The sequence below is a fragment of the Nyctibius grandis genome, chromosome 2, assembly GCF_013368605.1.
Source record: "Nyctibius grandis isolate bNycGra1 chromosome 2, bNycGra1.pri, whole genome shotgun sequence".
NCBI classification, from domain to species: domain Eukaryota; kingdom Metazoa; phylum Chordata; class Aves; order Nyctibiiformes; family Nyctibiidae; genus Nyctibius; species Nyctibius grandis.
This window is the reverse complement of record NC_090659.1, coordinates 112,944,234-112,958,221: the sequence shown is the minus strand read 5'-3', so window position 1 is coordinate 112,958,221 and position 13,988 is coordinate 112,944,234. Positions and strand designations below refer to the sequence as shown.

Genomic DNA, 13,988 nt, shown 5'->3' with positions numbered 1-13,988 from the left:
ACAGTAAATTTTCAAGACTTACAGCAGGTGCTGGTCATTCCATTTAAAATAAGATTAATGGCAGGTGAGTAATAAATTCTTCCCAATGCACTGAAAATTTCTGCTGCAGTCAGGATGTAGTGGTGAGTATCATCATTATATTTGAGTTAATTGGGTTTGTACTGTGAATTTACTGTAAGAGTCTGTATTCAGGGCTATCTCTTTCAAAGAAATATTTGGGAACATCTAATGGTGGAGGTCTTGAGGAATAATGCTAAATGTTCTTTTGTCACGAAAAGAGCCATACTATAAACATCCCTAGCTTGCATCACAGGTTATTGATAAGAGGAGAAATTATACATGAATATTCCTGCCGTAGTTCCTTAGCCAAAATTTTCTTGGGTTTGGGTACATATTCACACAACAGATCATAATTACAATGTGGTAGGAAATTCAGTTTGTAAAATCATTAGAAAATTCTTGTGCAGCAGGACAAGTTCATCACTCCCCAGGAGGTTTCCCAGAAACCAGGAGGAATATCCAGACCAATACAATCCCCAATTATTTTGTCATCAGAGCACTATCCAGGCTGTAAGAGAACCATATTAACATTCCTACACCATCTGATTACAATCAGGGACTTAACCCAAAGCTCTCAGGCAAACACTCTTAATTACTGACCTATGGGGTTTGTATCTTTTGCTAATAAAATAATGGCAAGTATAAATCTGTGCCTAATCTTTCTCCTGAGTATAGGAAATCTTTGGCTCTCATTTTCGCCCTAGTACTCTGATGATGTTCAGCCAGGAATCTTATCTTCTTTTGTAGCTACTGTCTTAAAAGCTTGTCAACCACTTATTCAAGTATTCCCTGTAACCTGTTCCATTCAAAATTAATTTCTGAAGTAATTTAAAGAGCTATTGCTTAAACAGTTTGAAACTATCCCAAATCAGTTTAGCTGAAAGGGTTTAAGGAGTCATCATGGGAACTTCTGTTGTGGGGCATTCAAGACGGTAGTTAATATCTAAGACTAATGGAACAGAAGCACTAGCTTCTACAGAGCTGGAGTAAGATGATGTGTCATGATTTCTCAGCAGTTTGATTTTCTTTTTCCCCCTGTGAACACAAAAAGTATCCTTATGTGGATACAGTCATAGACTTACAATTTTTCAACACTGTTCATTCGAGGTTGCAAAAGTCATGGACTGGCAGGCTAAATTAAGAGGTCGAGCAGTCCTTTTCAAAGTGATAATGACTGATATCCTGTCTGTAGCTCTTTCGCTTGTTCTTAGCTGAAAGGACTGACAATCAGAAACTGGTCTTGCTACTTTATTCCATTCTCCATTTCCATTAAATGGCCCACAGGAGATAACATAAACAGTTTTAGCTGTAGTAATATCTGTAAATGTTTGAAATTCTATTACATGTATTCCTGTGGTATATGAGCACTTAACAATCAATGTTTATCACATTAATGTGATTTAGTGAATTGCGTCATCTCTATTTTTGATGGAAAAGTAAAATGCAGGGAACAGTGTAGCTAAGGCTTCATAGCACACTTTGGGTATTGGAGATTTAAACTCAAGTCACAGATTTGCATCCAAGTCAGAGGAACAACTTGTTTAGGGAAACCACTTATTAAAATTAAACCTGATTTTAAGTAGATTTTTCCTTACCTGAGTTGGAGAATATGTAATAATTGCTCTGTGATAATTGCATTGTTGTAAAAACATATCTGAAAAAGGAAATATGGAAATCATCTCTTTTATAAATGTTGAGCTCCATTTCCGCCCCTGTGACTAACAAACCATTAATCCTAGCAAGGTTAAGCTGTGCTTAGTCCTGGGGTTTGTTCAGTCATTTGAATCAGTGTCTTTTTCAGTAATTTGAGTTATACCAGAATGGTTATTAGCATTTCATCTCAGTTCAGCTTCACCCGGCTAGGGTCTTCCCTGGCCAGACAGAAGTGTGGAGAGCTCTCCTTCTCATAAACACTGATGGGGCAGAGATCCAGAGACTGAGAAATGTAAGGTGGGATGATTTGTTTCAGAATAAAGTCCAGGGGTAAGATTTACTTAAACAAATAGGAAAGTTCAGATTTTAGCCCCTTTTTCAATCCCAAACAAAATTTCAAGATCTAGTAAATTAAATTTATTTTGAAGCGATATGTTTCATACCAATCACAAATTCAGCACTTTCATACCCAGATCTGAACTCAATTGAAAGGCACAGCTTATGAAGTAGGGAGTGTAGCAAACTAACTATTTAGCCTAAGGAAGACTGAATCACGGGGGTCCTCTCTGGGAACGTAGAAGATTGTCCAAAAGGAGCTATTTTCATAGGAAGGCAGAGCAAGAGACGGATGAGAACGGCTCCTCGCTTCTTTATAGCGCTCAGACCACGTGAGCTCTGTGATTTGTTAGCTATTTTAAAATCATATATTACGTTTTTATTCTGTACTGATCAATTTTATTTATTGTTATATTTCATGTTTGATAACTGGAAATAAAAAATGACTGAGGAAATTTTTTATGGCCTTAACCAAACGTCTCAAAGAGAATCCTGTATCTAAGTCTGAGAGAGATTGATTTTAATGCACATCGCTCAAGGCCTTGATATTTCTTAAAAGTTCAGGTTCCTTTTAGCACCTGGTACAAATGAACACAAATCTTGATGAAAATGCAGATAGTGGTTATTTTACCATTACTGATTCATACTGACCAAAACAGAAACTGGGAAAGACAAAGAGCCTGGAGGTACAAAGGCCATAGCAAAGCAATTATAGTGTAACATGGGAAGGTAAGACCTTGATAATTCCTTTGATATTTATGCAACTTTAATGGCCTCCATAGTCTCAAAGATCATAAATAATAAAGATGAAAAATACCCTTTGCAGTAATAGACTTTTGTTTCTTAATTTTCATAGGGACACCCAGCAATTGCTTAGTAATTTTTCTACATTTTTCTGCCAGTTGCTGCAGGCATGTTGCTTGCTAATGTAACAATAACAAGAAGAACAGGACGTGGTACAAAACATGAGTAGATCAGCATTTCGTTAGGAATACGAAATGATGCTGTGACTTGCAAAGGGCATTCAATACTTGTACAGTAAGATAATATTGTCCCTCAGATGTGTTCATAAGTACAGTATTATTTTAAAGGCAAGAATAATTTGATCTTATTTTAAGTTGCATTTTTTCAGGGCTAAAAAAGGCAAATGTCTAAGAGTATATGACAATTCAACACTGATTTTCAGGGACAAATTCTTACATGAAAGCAAAAAAACCCCTCTTAAATTCATTGAATTACAAAACCTGTCAGCAAGTATGCACAGTCAACAGATGTCAGAGGTTTAAAAGGAACACCTCAGGAGTGTAAGGCTGCATCATAAAACCTAAATGAACCGTTTTCAGCAACGTTCATTACAAGGGTACTTAGGGAGGTTCCCCTAACAAGACTGAAGTTCTCATAATTAAAGTTTCAATAGAAGAAATTTTAGAAAAAAGACTGCTATTACAAATACTAACAAATCTCCAAGGCCAAACTCATATGTAGTCCTAAAGGAAGCGGGATGTACCATTTTCCTTTGCCAGCCTCAGGCCTAGAAGGAGTGTAGGTAGAAAAGGTGCTTTTTTAAAAAAAAGGGACTCCTAGGAACATCTGAGGAACTCCAGACCAGTAAGTCTGACTTCTGTGTCAAGTGTTTTGATAGAAAATACATAGAAAAGTACAATTAGTAGGATTGTATTTATCATATTACCATACAGTAATCTTACCATGAAGTCATACACCATGAACACAGCTTTTAAAGAGGGAAGTCATGCTTCAGTCTGTGTACAACCTTCCTGAAGAGTCAGGGAGAATATGAATAGGAATGGTCAAGGTAAAACTGTGTGCTTTCATTTCAAATAGCTCTTGACAAGGTCACTCGTCAAACGCTGTCAAAGAAATGAAATTCACAGAGAGGTTGAAGGACAGCCCTATTTTGAATTAACAACAGATAAAAAAGTATCTGATCAATTTGAAGAAATGGGAGTCAGTGAAGCCACAGAATACTTTTCTGGGACTTCATGATTCAATACATTAATTATCAGGAAAGGAGATGAACACGGAGATAGAAAAGCTTGTTGATATAAAATTATTAAGGATAGTTAAAGTTAAAACTAACTGTGAAGAACTGCAAAAGGATATCATGATAATAGAGTGAATAGGTGATAAATAATGTCACCCAGTACAAATTTATACAATACCTAAACCTAAAAGTGTAATAGCTTTGTTAGATACTATTAATCAGCAGAGAGATTAGCATGACATTGTGGATGAACACCAGTTTAAGAGGAAAAAAGGTGAATAGAACTGAATTGTGAGGACAGCAATAGGGAACAAACCCCCTCCCCCAAAAAAACCCAAAACAAACCTTTGATAAAAGGATCTACAGCTTCAATATTGCTGTGATGTTCTCATTTTCCCATCTCAAAATGATAGAATGGGATTTGAAACGGTGCAACATAGGCACTAGGAATGATCTCAACTTAAATAAAGATTCACTCTAAGGAAGGATTAATAGTCTGGGATTTTTCAGTCTGTAAAAGGCACAGCTAAAAGGGGACATGACAGGTATCTTATAAAATCTTGACTGACTCAACTATGATGAATCAGAAACTGGTATTCATAATCACAAAGAAAAGCCGTAAAACAGTAAAATAAGTCACAAGGAATGTAATTAAATTAAGAACTTTATTGACACAGTACAAACCAATGGGAATATATTTTTTATGACAGATTAGGCTACGAAACATTTCAGTCTAGGCTATAGAATGTTTTAATTGACCACAATTTGGTTGATGCCCTGGCTTTATTTTAATACCCAGGACACAAAGGTTAATTTCCTTTTTTTTACAAAAAAATACCTTTTAAGCTTTAATGACAGAACTGGTTCAGAATTAGCCTTTTGATACAAGGGGCAGTATATCTGCACAAGTTCATAAAACAATGTCAAAACATTGATTTAGTCATGTTTTTGAGGGAAAATGGGTCATTATTGCTAGTACATGTAATACTTGCATGATTATGTTTTTTAAAGAGAATTCTACTGCTACTTATAAAGCCACATTATTTATGGAATTACATTGTTTGAATTAAAAGCATTTTATGCATTCTACTTCCGTTATTTGATTCACATATTTAGATTTTCTAACTAAACTTAAGCTCCCAAAGACAGGTTTAAACGCATATATGTTTATCCTTCCTCTCAAAACAGACCCACAGGAGCCTGTGGGACAACAGCAGGATGAGAGCACAGCCCCACTGGAAACTCCTGTAATCCCATGAGGAACATTTGAAGGGCTAGAAGTATATGTTTTAGCATTTCAGCCTTATGTATTATGTTTTGCTGTAATAGGTTGTGGGTTGTTTTTCAATCTCTCCCAGCTGGTCTTCTCTCAGCTGCAGATCTCATATTCCCCTACTTCCGTGTTCTGCCTTATACTCCTTTCTTTTCTCTTTCTTACATATCTCTTTTCTCTCCTTTATTTTCCTCTCTTCTTCCTATTTGCTTGCTCTAGAATTCTTTGGAGACTCTTGACTGATTTTTATAGATTTAGACTAGACTTGCCTTGTTGCTACTGTGTCCACAAATCAGATTTTATTCTGATACATATTATAAATAATATATAAATATTATTATTTATCTTCATCCAAAAATCTGAAGAATTCTGACTTTGTTCAATATGGCTTTAGTTCCTGAGTATCTCTTACCCCAGTAGCCCACCTCCTGTCTAACTGAACACAGTTGTTAGAGTCATATTCTTCTCCTGCCGTTCTGATTATGACATTTCCTCTAAGTCATATCAAATACAAACTTCTCACTTTGCCTTATATAACCTGTCTCCCTTCCCTGCACATTTCTCATTTCCTAAATTCTTGTGGTTCTCCAAAGCTGTCAGTCACTCCACAGCAAATCCCAGATAACTCTGTTGATCTCAATGTTTATATTTTTCACATCCCTGAATGTTTTTCTAGTTGTATCTTACAGTACTATGCATGTTATCTTGATAAAAGTAATCATTTCCCAAATTAAAAACATCACTGAAAATGAAATAACTGAACTTTTTATGTGTCTGTATATCTGTGTTTGTATCTGTGTACACAAATGCTCTTACATCTTTTGAGTTTTTCTTGCTGAGCTTAGAAGGTCCTCAGTCGAACACAGCATGATATGTTGATTTATTTGTCATAATTGCCACTGTACTGGTAAACAAAACTTTGGTCTATGAAAATTCTCATCCTTCTAAAATTGATTGCTTCTTTTAATATTTCAAAATGTAAATATTAGCCCATGCCTGAGAAAATAAATCCTTTTTCTTAAGCTCACTGTTGTGCTGCTGGTAACCCTTAAGCGCATTTTAGAATATGTACTGGACCTGAGCAGAGCACACCAGATCAAATGAGGCTATTTCCATCAATTACTAGGTTTACTGCTGGGCAGGTTCAAAAAGGAAGCTGCAGGGTTTTTCTGTGACAATCTCAACAAATGGAAAACTGATGATATTTCATATTTTAAACATTCCCTATTTTCCAGGTGTGATGGGGGAATATGAACCAAAAATTGAAGTCCATTTTCCTTACACAGTTACAGCTGCAAGGGGAACTACTGTTAAGCTGGAGTGTTTTGCACTTGGCAAGTAAGTACAGATTCTTTCATAATTAGACATCGTTGTTTATTAAGACGTGACATGCCTAATTTGTTGTTTCCTTATTTTACTGGATTTCATTTTCACAGACCATACTTACTGCACACTCAAATTAACCAATTGACTAAGTAGCCAATTATGAACTCCCTGCCCAGCCATTTCTGTGGACAGTAAGTCATTCAAGTTAAAAGACTCTTTGTCAAAATGAAAATAACATTCTTGTAAACAGAAAGAGGAAAGTTAAAAAACTTTACCTGACTCACACGTTTATTCACTGTGATACTATAAATAAGTAAATTAGATTTTATTCTGCCAAAATATCATAGTTGAGGAATAAACAAGATTAGTAGCTTTTTTCCCCCTGAAAAGCATAGTTTATATATGAAGCTAAGAGCACAATGTTTTAAACATGTCCTAACACGCGTTGAGGCAGTACCAATTCTCTAATTTCTACCTGACCTAATAGTACTACTAGAGAAGAGGTGTTTACTATTCATGACAAGTGGGTTTTTTATACGTTTTATGATAAACGCGTTTAGGGAGAGAAAGGTTTTAGAAATCCCTCTTTGCTATTTTATACAAATCAAATAAGAAGTGAAATTACTTCTATACACTATTCAGATTATAGAATATAGGCTGAAATTGATAACATTTCAATTTTGTTGTGGCAGTTACTATTAGTATTGTCACCTAGAATGAGGGTGGCAAGGGTAGAATACAGTCAGACAGAACTAAGAAGCGATTCTAGAAATTCAAAGAAATTATTCTTTCTTCTGTACATGTATATAGTTAAAAACAGGTATTCCATCAGTAATGTTTCACTAGAGACATACACACAAATACAAACGGTAATGTTTTTTCAAAAATGCCCCATTAAATTATGTGGGGGGTGTGTGTGTGTTGGAAGAAATCTCACTGGATTGAATTTCTTTCAGTTCATTTTTATAGTGGCGTTCCTTTTGGACATCTCCCCCGCCACACCCTGAAGTCATGCTGCTCAATATAATCTTTCCTGCTTGGTTATCTAGTTCATAGCTTATCAAGGCACATACAGGATTTTTACAGGCTGTCTTTGATTAAGAAATAGTGGAAGGATTTGTCTTTGTAACTCCTGTGAAGGAACTTCACAAATCAGTTAGTTTGAGGGGTACCATATCCTCCATACCAATTCTTCTTACTTATTTGCCTAAGCAGGAAGAAAACATAAGAGGAAAGGAGTTTTAAAGCGGTAATTTATTTTCCCGAGGATGACCACTACAGCTTGCTTGGCAGGTCTGGTTTTCCAGAACAACCATTCAAAGCCTGACTCTGCTACCTCGGGGCTTTTAAAATGTTTTTGTAGTCATTCTGACATTCATGTGTCACTGCTTGCTGGATTTTTTTCAGATTTTTCTCTTAAGACTTCCTATTTACTGGCTGGATGAAATATGTCTTAAACTTGCTTCCTTCTTGCCTGTTTTTCCTGTTTGACCAACATCCAGATACTCTCAGTGAGCAGGTCAACAGAAAGTATTCATAAATAATTACAGAGGAATTCTGACAAAGTGTATTAATTTTATCTATTTGGGCCCAGTGAAGTTGAAGGAGAGGCAGGACACAGCCAAACCAGTCCAAACAAAATGTGGGAGACCGTAGCCCACGTACAGGGAGCCATTAGATGATGACAGGAGCTTTTGCAAATTCATTCCCAACTTAAATGTAAGCAGTAGTTTAGAAAGAAAATGTGAAGGGAGAGCTTCCATAGGGGTAAAACACAAGTCTTATGTTTTATATAGTAAAGACAAGGAAAGACATACATGAGAGAGGACAGAAAAGCAAGAAAAGAAGAGATTCCCTGAAATGCTGTAATACATGAGGAAAAGGGCTGTTCTGTTGAAGCTGGTGGCTCCAAGCTCTCTCATGTCAGCAGCACTAACCAATTTTCTGCCAGGTCAATAGTTGGTAATGAAGCCCTTTTAGATTCTTGGCTATGGCTGAAGCAGTAACTGGTGTGTGAGTTTCCATTTTCCTCATTTTGCTGGCATTAAATTGCAGCTGCTGACAGATTACAAGTCAACTGTCACTTTCCAGTGAAGAAGGGATATGCCACAGATTGTCCTTTGCAACCGTCACTGACAGGCAAGAAACGCAGCTACTGATACCTTCCGTCATCAACACTTTGGGATTTAGGAAACTCTCTCAAAACGAGTCAGTCACTATTCAAACAGCCACACAAGTAAGGCAAAGGTTGACAGGAAAAGCTTCAATTAACTTATTTCCATAATAATATTTGGCATTTACCTTTAATAAACAAAAAAAACCCAAACACCTGAACCATCAAGGAATTTAAGATTATCTAAGAAGTTGACTCAATTTACTGCTATTGTAATGGGCAGCTATTTTTACCATGCATGTTCCTTATCTTCTTTTCACAGCCATTAATGCACAATCAAATCAGCTGAGTTGAAATTGCTTTCAACCTGATATGGTAATAATTACATGAATGACATTTCAGGGCTTGCTTGAAACCTGGAGGCTGAGGTGGGAGGTAGAAATGCATCAGATTTCCTATTCACTTCCATCATTTTCATTTTTTGTCCCCATCTCTTATTCCTGATAGCTTGTACAGATCTTTTCTTGTTACACTGCCATGGGTCCCCATTACCAAACTGAATCAGCAACTAATTTGTTCCTTCTTTATTTATCATTTTGAGATTTGGTTGTTTGAATTCTTATTCTAAATAACACCGAATTTATTCCAGTCTCAAAACCAATGTGTTGCTGTTTTTCTCATGCTTTAATTTAGCTGTCTGAAACACTCACTCTTCTCTTTCCACTGTAATTGTGAGAATGACAGACATTCCAGTGAGATTTCCTGAAGCAGGCATTTGTCAAATATTCCAGAAAGACCCTAGTCTTTAGTTACAGATCAGTGATTTATTAATAGTGTTTATTTAGAACTGCCAGTCACTATGGCTATAGGAATTAAATAAAGTGGAGCTGTGCAACTTTTGTCTCCAAACTAAAATCCAATGTCTTAATTGCTTAACAGACAGAAATTCTCTGAGAAGGATTTTATTCTGAACCAAGTAGTATGTAGCTGGTCCAGTTACAAGTGAAAATCCTATGTTAACAGGGCCACTTACAAATACACTCTGTTGTTGCTAAAGAATCAGAGTAATACAGGAGTGAAATACCTTAAAACGATGTTATTTGTATTAGATAATGCTGCTTATAATGAGCATCACTCATTGGCTAAGAAATCACTGCATATATCCTTGGTTAAGAACAGAACTACAACTTTTTAATTTACATAATTGCTAAATCCTAATCAAGATTTACATTAAGCATTGTTAAAATAATAAAATAATAATTTAAAAAAGAAAAAATCTTCTTTAAAACTTACTGAATGGTAGAATTCAAAACATCTACATTAAAAAAAAAAATCTAACCAGCAGTATGTTAATATTTACTTTTGAGTAACACAGTTTTCACTGCTTGTGTCTTCTGTAATTTAAAAAAGATAAGCTAATTTTTTGGTAAAACAAATAAATGAGCTTATTGGTAATGAGGTGGTTGGTTGCAGTCCAGATCACAGAATCACAGAATCACAGAATCACAGAATCACAGAATGTTAGGGATTGGAAGGGACCTCGAAAGATCATCTAGTCCAATCCCCCTGCCGGAGCAGGATTGCCTAGACCATATCACACAGGAACGCGTCCAGGCGGGTTTTGAGTGTCTCCAGAGAAGGAGACTCCACAACCTCTCTGGGCAGCCTGTTCCAGTGTTCGGTCACCCTCACCATAAAGAAGTTTTTCCTCATATTTATGTGGAACCTCCTCTGTTCCAGCTTGCACCCATTGCCCTTTGTCCTGTCAAGGGATGTCACTGAGAAGAGCCTGGCTCCATCCTCATGACACTTGCCCTTTACATATTTATAAACATTAATGAGGTCACTCCTCAGTCTCCTCTTCTCTAAGCTAAAGAGACCCAGCTCCCTCAGCCTCTCCTCATAAGGGAGATGTTCCACCCCCTTAATCATCTTCGTGGCTCTGCGCTGGACTCTCTCTAGCAGTTCCCTGTCCTTCTTGAACTGAGGGGCCCAGAACTGGACACAATATTCCAGATGTGGCCTCACCAGGGCAGAGTAGAGGGGGAGGAGAACCCCTCTTGACCTGCTAACCACACCCCTTCTAATACACCCCAGGATGCCATTGGCCTTCTTGGCCACAAGGGCACACTGCTGGCTCATGGTCATCCTGTTTTCCACTAAGACCCCCAGGTCCCTTTCCCCTACGCTGCTCTCCAACAGGTCTGCCCCCAACTTGTACTGGTACATGGGGTTGTTCTTGCCCAGATGCAGGACTCTACACTTGCCCTTGTTATATTTCATTAAATTTCTCCCCGCCCAACTCTCCAGCCTGTCCAGGTCTCTCTGAATAACCCTGCAGATAACCCTGCTTTTCTAACAAGTCCATCATTTCAATGTCAGAACTTAAGTTTATTCCATAAATCAGGAAGACAGATCATGACCTTATTCTTTGGGTAAGTTCTGGTGAAGGAGCCATCTTTTTCCCAGCTGACACTCTTACACAGATAACAGCATTCCTGGCTTTTCCTGCTCCAGAAATGCAACTTCTTGGGCACTGCTTTCTGTGAGAGCAGGTTGCCATTTTCATTTTCTCTTAAATATTACTGGCTTTGCTTCCAAGAACATCTGGTTAATTATTTAATTTTGGTTTTTCCTGTACTTTTTTAAAGGGAAGAATATTGATGTCTTCATTTTGTTCCCCATTAATAAAATATGAAAGTAATGGTGCTAACAGGTAAAAACTACTTTAAGTTCTCTCCTCACCACATGATATACTTATTAATGAAGCAATTCCAGTGATGGCCATCCAAGCATTCTTTAACGCTTCCTGACTTTGGAGTATAGTTATCTCATGAGTGATTTTAAAACTATTCTTTTAACATGGGACTTAAAATCAGGCATAGATGGAAATATATAGTTTTTTCAAAAGCCTCAGAATGAACAAGTTTTCATAGTTCAAACAGTGATATAGGACTGGTTTGTCCAAGCTCACATGAAAAGCTGTAAGTTACAACCCTTCCCAATGAGCACAGACCCTTGTCCTCAGAGGAAAGCAAGAAAAAGGAAGTGTCGGAAATTTATCACTCTTTTTTCCTTTCTTTTTTCTTTTTTTTTTTTTCTAGCATATAACTCTAGGTTTACTTCTTTTTTTCCCCTTTTAAATAATTCTTCTACACCCACTCTTTCACACAGATTTTTTAATGTCAAATTGTGTACAATGCACTCACCCTACCTGACCCTCACACTTCAGCCTTTTCCTCACTGTCTTTTTGGTTGTGCATCACACCATAGAGCAGCTCCTACTTTATTCTCCGTATAAACCTCATACTTTATTGGTTTTCTGGCTCCATCCAGAAGAAATAAAGTTTCCATTATGACAGTGCCAACAGCCAATTTTGAGTGAGTAATCATATTTTATTTCTCGTTAAAACAAATTAGAGGATGTGGGCTACTGCTGTAATTATAGGTTACTGAAGTTCTCAGTCTTTGCTTTCAAAATAGGATCCCTGGGCCATGTAGACTGCCAAAAGGGTTGTTTTGCTAAAAATTAAGTTTTATGCACCCTTTTTTCACTACAGTTATTTTTTAACCACATAAATCAACACACAGAGATTTTAATCAAAAGAATTAATATAGAATGGTGCTGACAAACAATTTTTCTTACAACTCATATGCTTGTTTTTCTGTATTTTTGACAGTGTTTTATGCTTGTGTCATTTCTGTATAATAGTAACATCTACACAGTATATCAATATTCTTTCTAACTGCTAGCTTAGTTCACTTTAGTAATGTCAGGACTATGTTTTTATTGTGAAATATTCTTAGTTAAAGATAAGAATAAAATAGAGATATTGACTTCCTTTTATTACTGAATTATGATGAGGCTGTTATGACAGAAGCACTGTTCATGCTGTTATAGTCAATGTTGCATTAATAATACTGTTGTAAACTTTGTTTTAAGGAAATTTATAGTTCAGTCATAAACATTTATTCCGTCTGTAATATGGCTTGCAAGAACTCAGCTGATAGTCCATTTTTAAATCTTGCTTTCTAAATGAAATCAAATAAAAACAAGGTGAAATTACATATATTTAAGTCACATGTGAATGAAATTTAGTGACTTGTAATCTAGGAAATGTTCTAAAATGTTCAGAAGCAATGAACTCTGAATTATTTCTAATTAATAAATATCTCAAAGTTTTAAATCCATGGAATATAGGAATTTTTTTTACCTCCTTGACCCGATTTCCTTTTAACTGATTTTTCTAATTGTTCTTCAAGCTTTTATTAAAAAAGCTATTATTTATTTTATGTCACTATCAATATTTTCATTACAGGCTATATACATGTAGAGACATCTTACTGAAGATTTTTCAATATGCAGAAATAAAAGCAAAAAGTGTTTGGATAAGTGTATATGAAATCTAAGCAAAGATCAGAGTGGCAATATAAAAAATCTTTACGATACAGTGAATTGCATTTGACTCTAACTATGGAGAATTACATGAAGTATCTGAAGAAGTTATTTTTCTGGTGTCACTCGTTAAGACAATGACATAGGGTAATGGCTGTAAAGAAGGCTTCTAGATATTGCAAATCTTTTTGCAGGTGTAATAGACTTTGCAAGTCCACATGTTAAAAGGATGTTTCTGTGAGGTCTGGACAGTGTTTGGCAAACAATGTAATAAGGATGCCAGTAATTTCAGAAAAGAAGGAAGGTTAAAGGCAGTCAAGAAATGCATCTTTGGTCAAAGGTTTTATAATACTTGGTTCCTTTCTTTTCTTCCTCTGAACTTTAGCTATATGCGACTTCTGCCAGGACCACAAAACTCACAAACAATAATCCTATAATGAGTCACGTATCCAGCTTGCACACTTCTCTGACTAACATATGCAGTTATCCATCTGGACCCTCAATGTAGGTGAACAGAAGTTTGCAGTATTGCACCATATTGTTTCTTACCTGCACAGGACAAAACTTAACCCTCTCTGCTCTCCAAATTTGTAAAATATGGCTTTTCCTTTCAATCCACCAGTTAAAACTATGCCCCAAGTCTTCCATATCTCTCTCCCTACCTTTTATCCTTTTGTTGGCTGATCTTGACAAATCCAGTATTACCTTATTTATGCTTATCCAGAATGTTTCAGAATGGGTATTCATGTAGTCTGTAGACAGCAAGATTCTTCCTGGCTTCAGACCTGGCAGAAGGCATCTCCTGCTATAAACTCTCAAGAGAAGCAGA

The 13,988-nt window shown here is 36.4% G+C and overlaps 1 protein-coding gene across 1 annotated transcript in view; it reads left to right on the top strand.

Annotated features, from left to right (window-relative positions):
• The window catches only part of CNTN5 (contactin 5), a 294,289-nt gene that overhangs the window by 119,596 nt on the left and 160,705 nt on the right, over positions 1 to 13,988 (top strand). Inside the window, exon 8 of the mRNA XM_068395332.1 lies at positions 6,560 to 6,662. Within this exon, the coding sequence (XP_068251433.1) occupies positions 6,560 to 6,662 (103 nt within the window). The remainder of the gene's footprint in view (positions 1 to 6,559; positions 6,663 to 13,988) is intronic.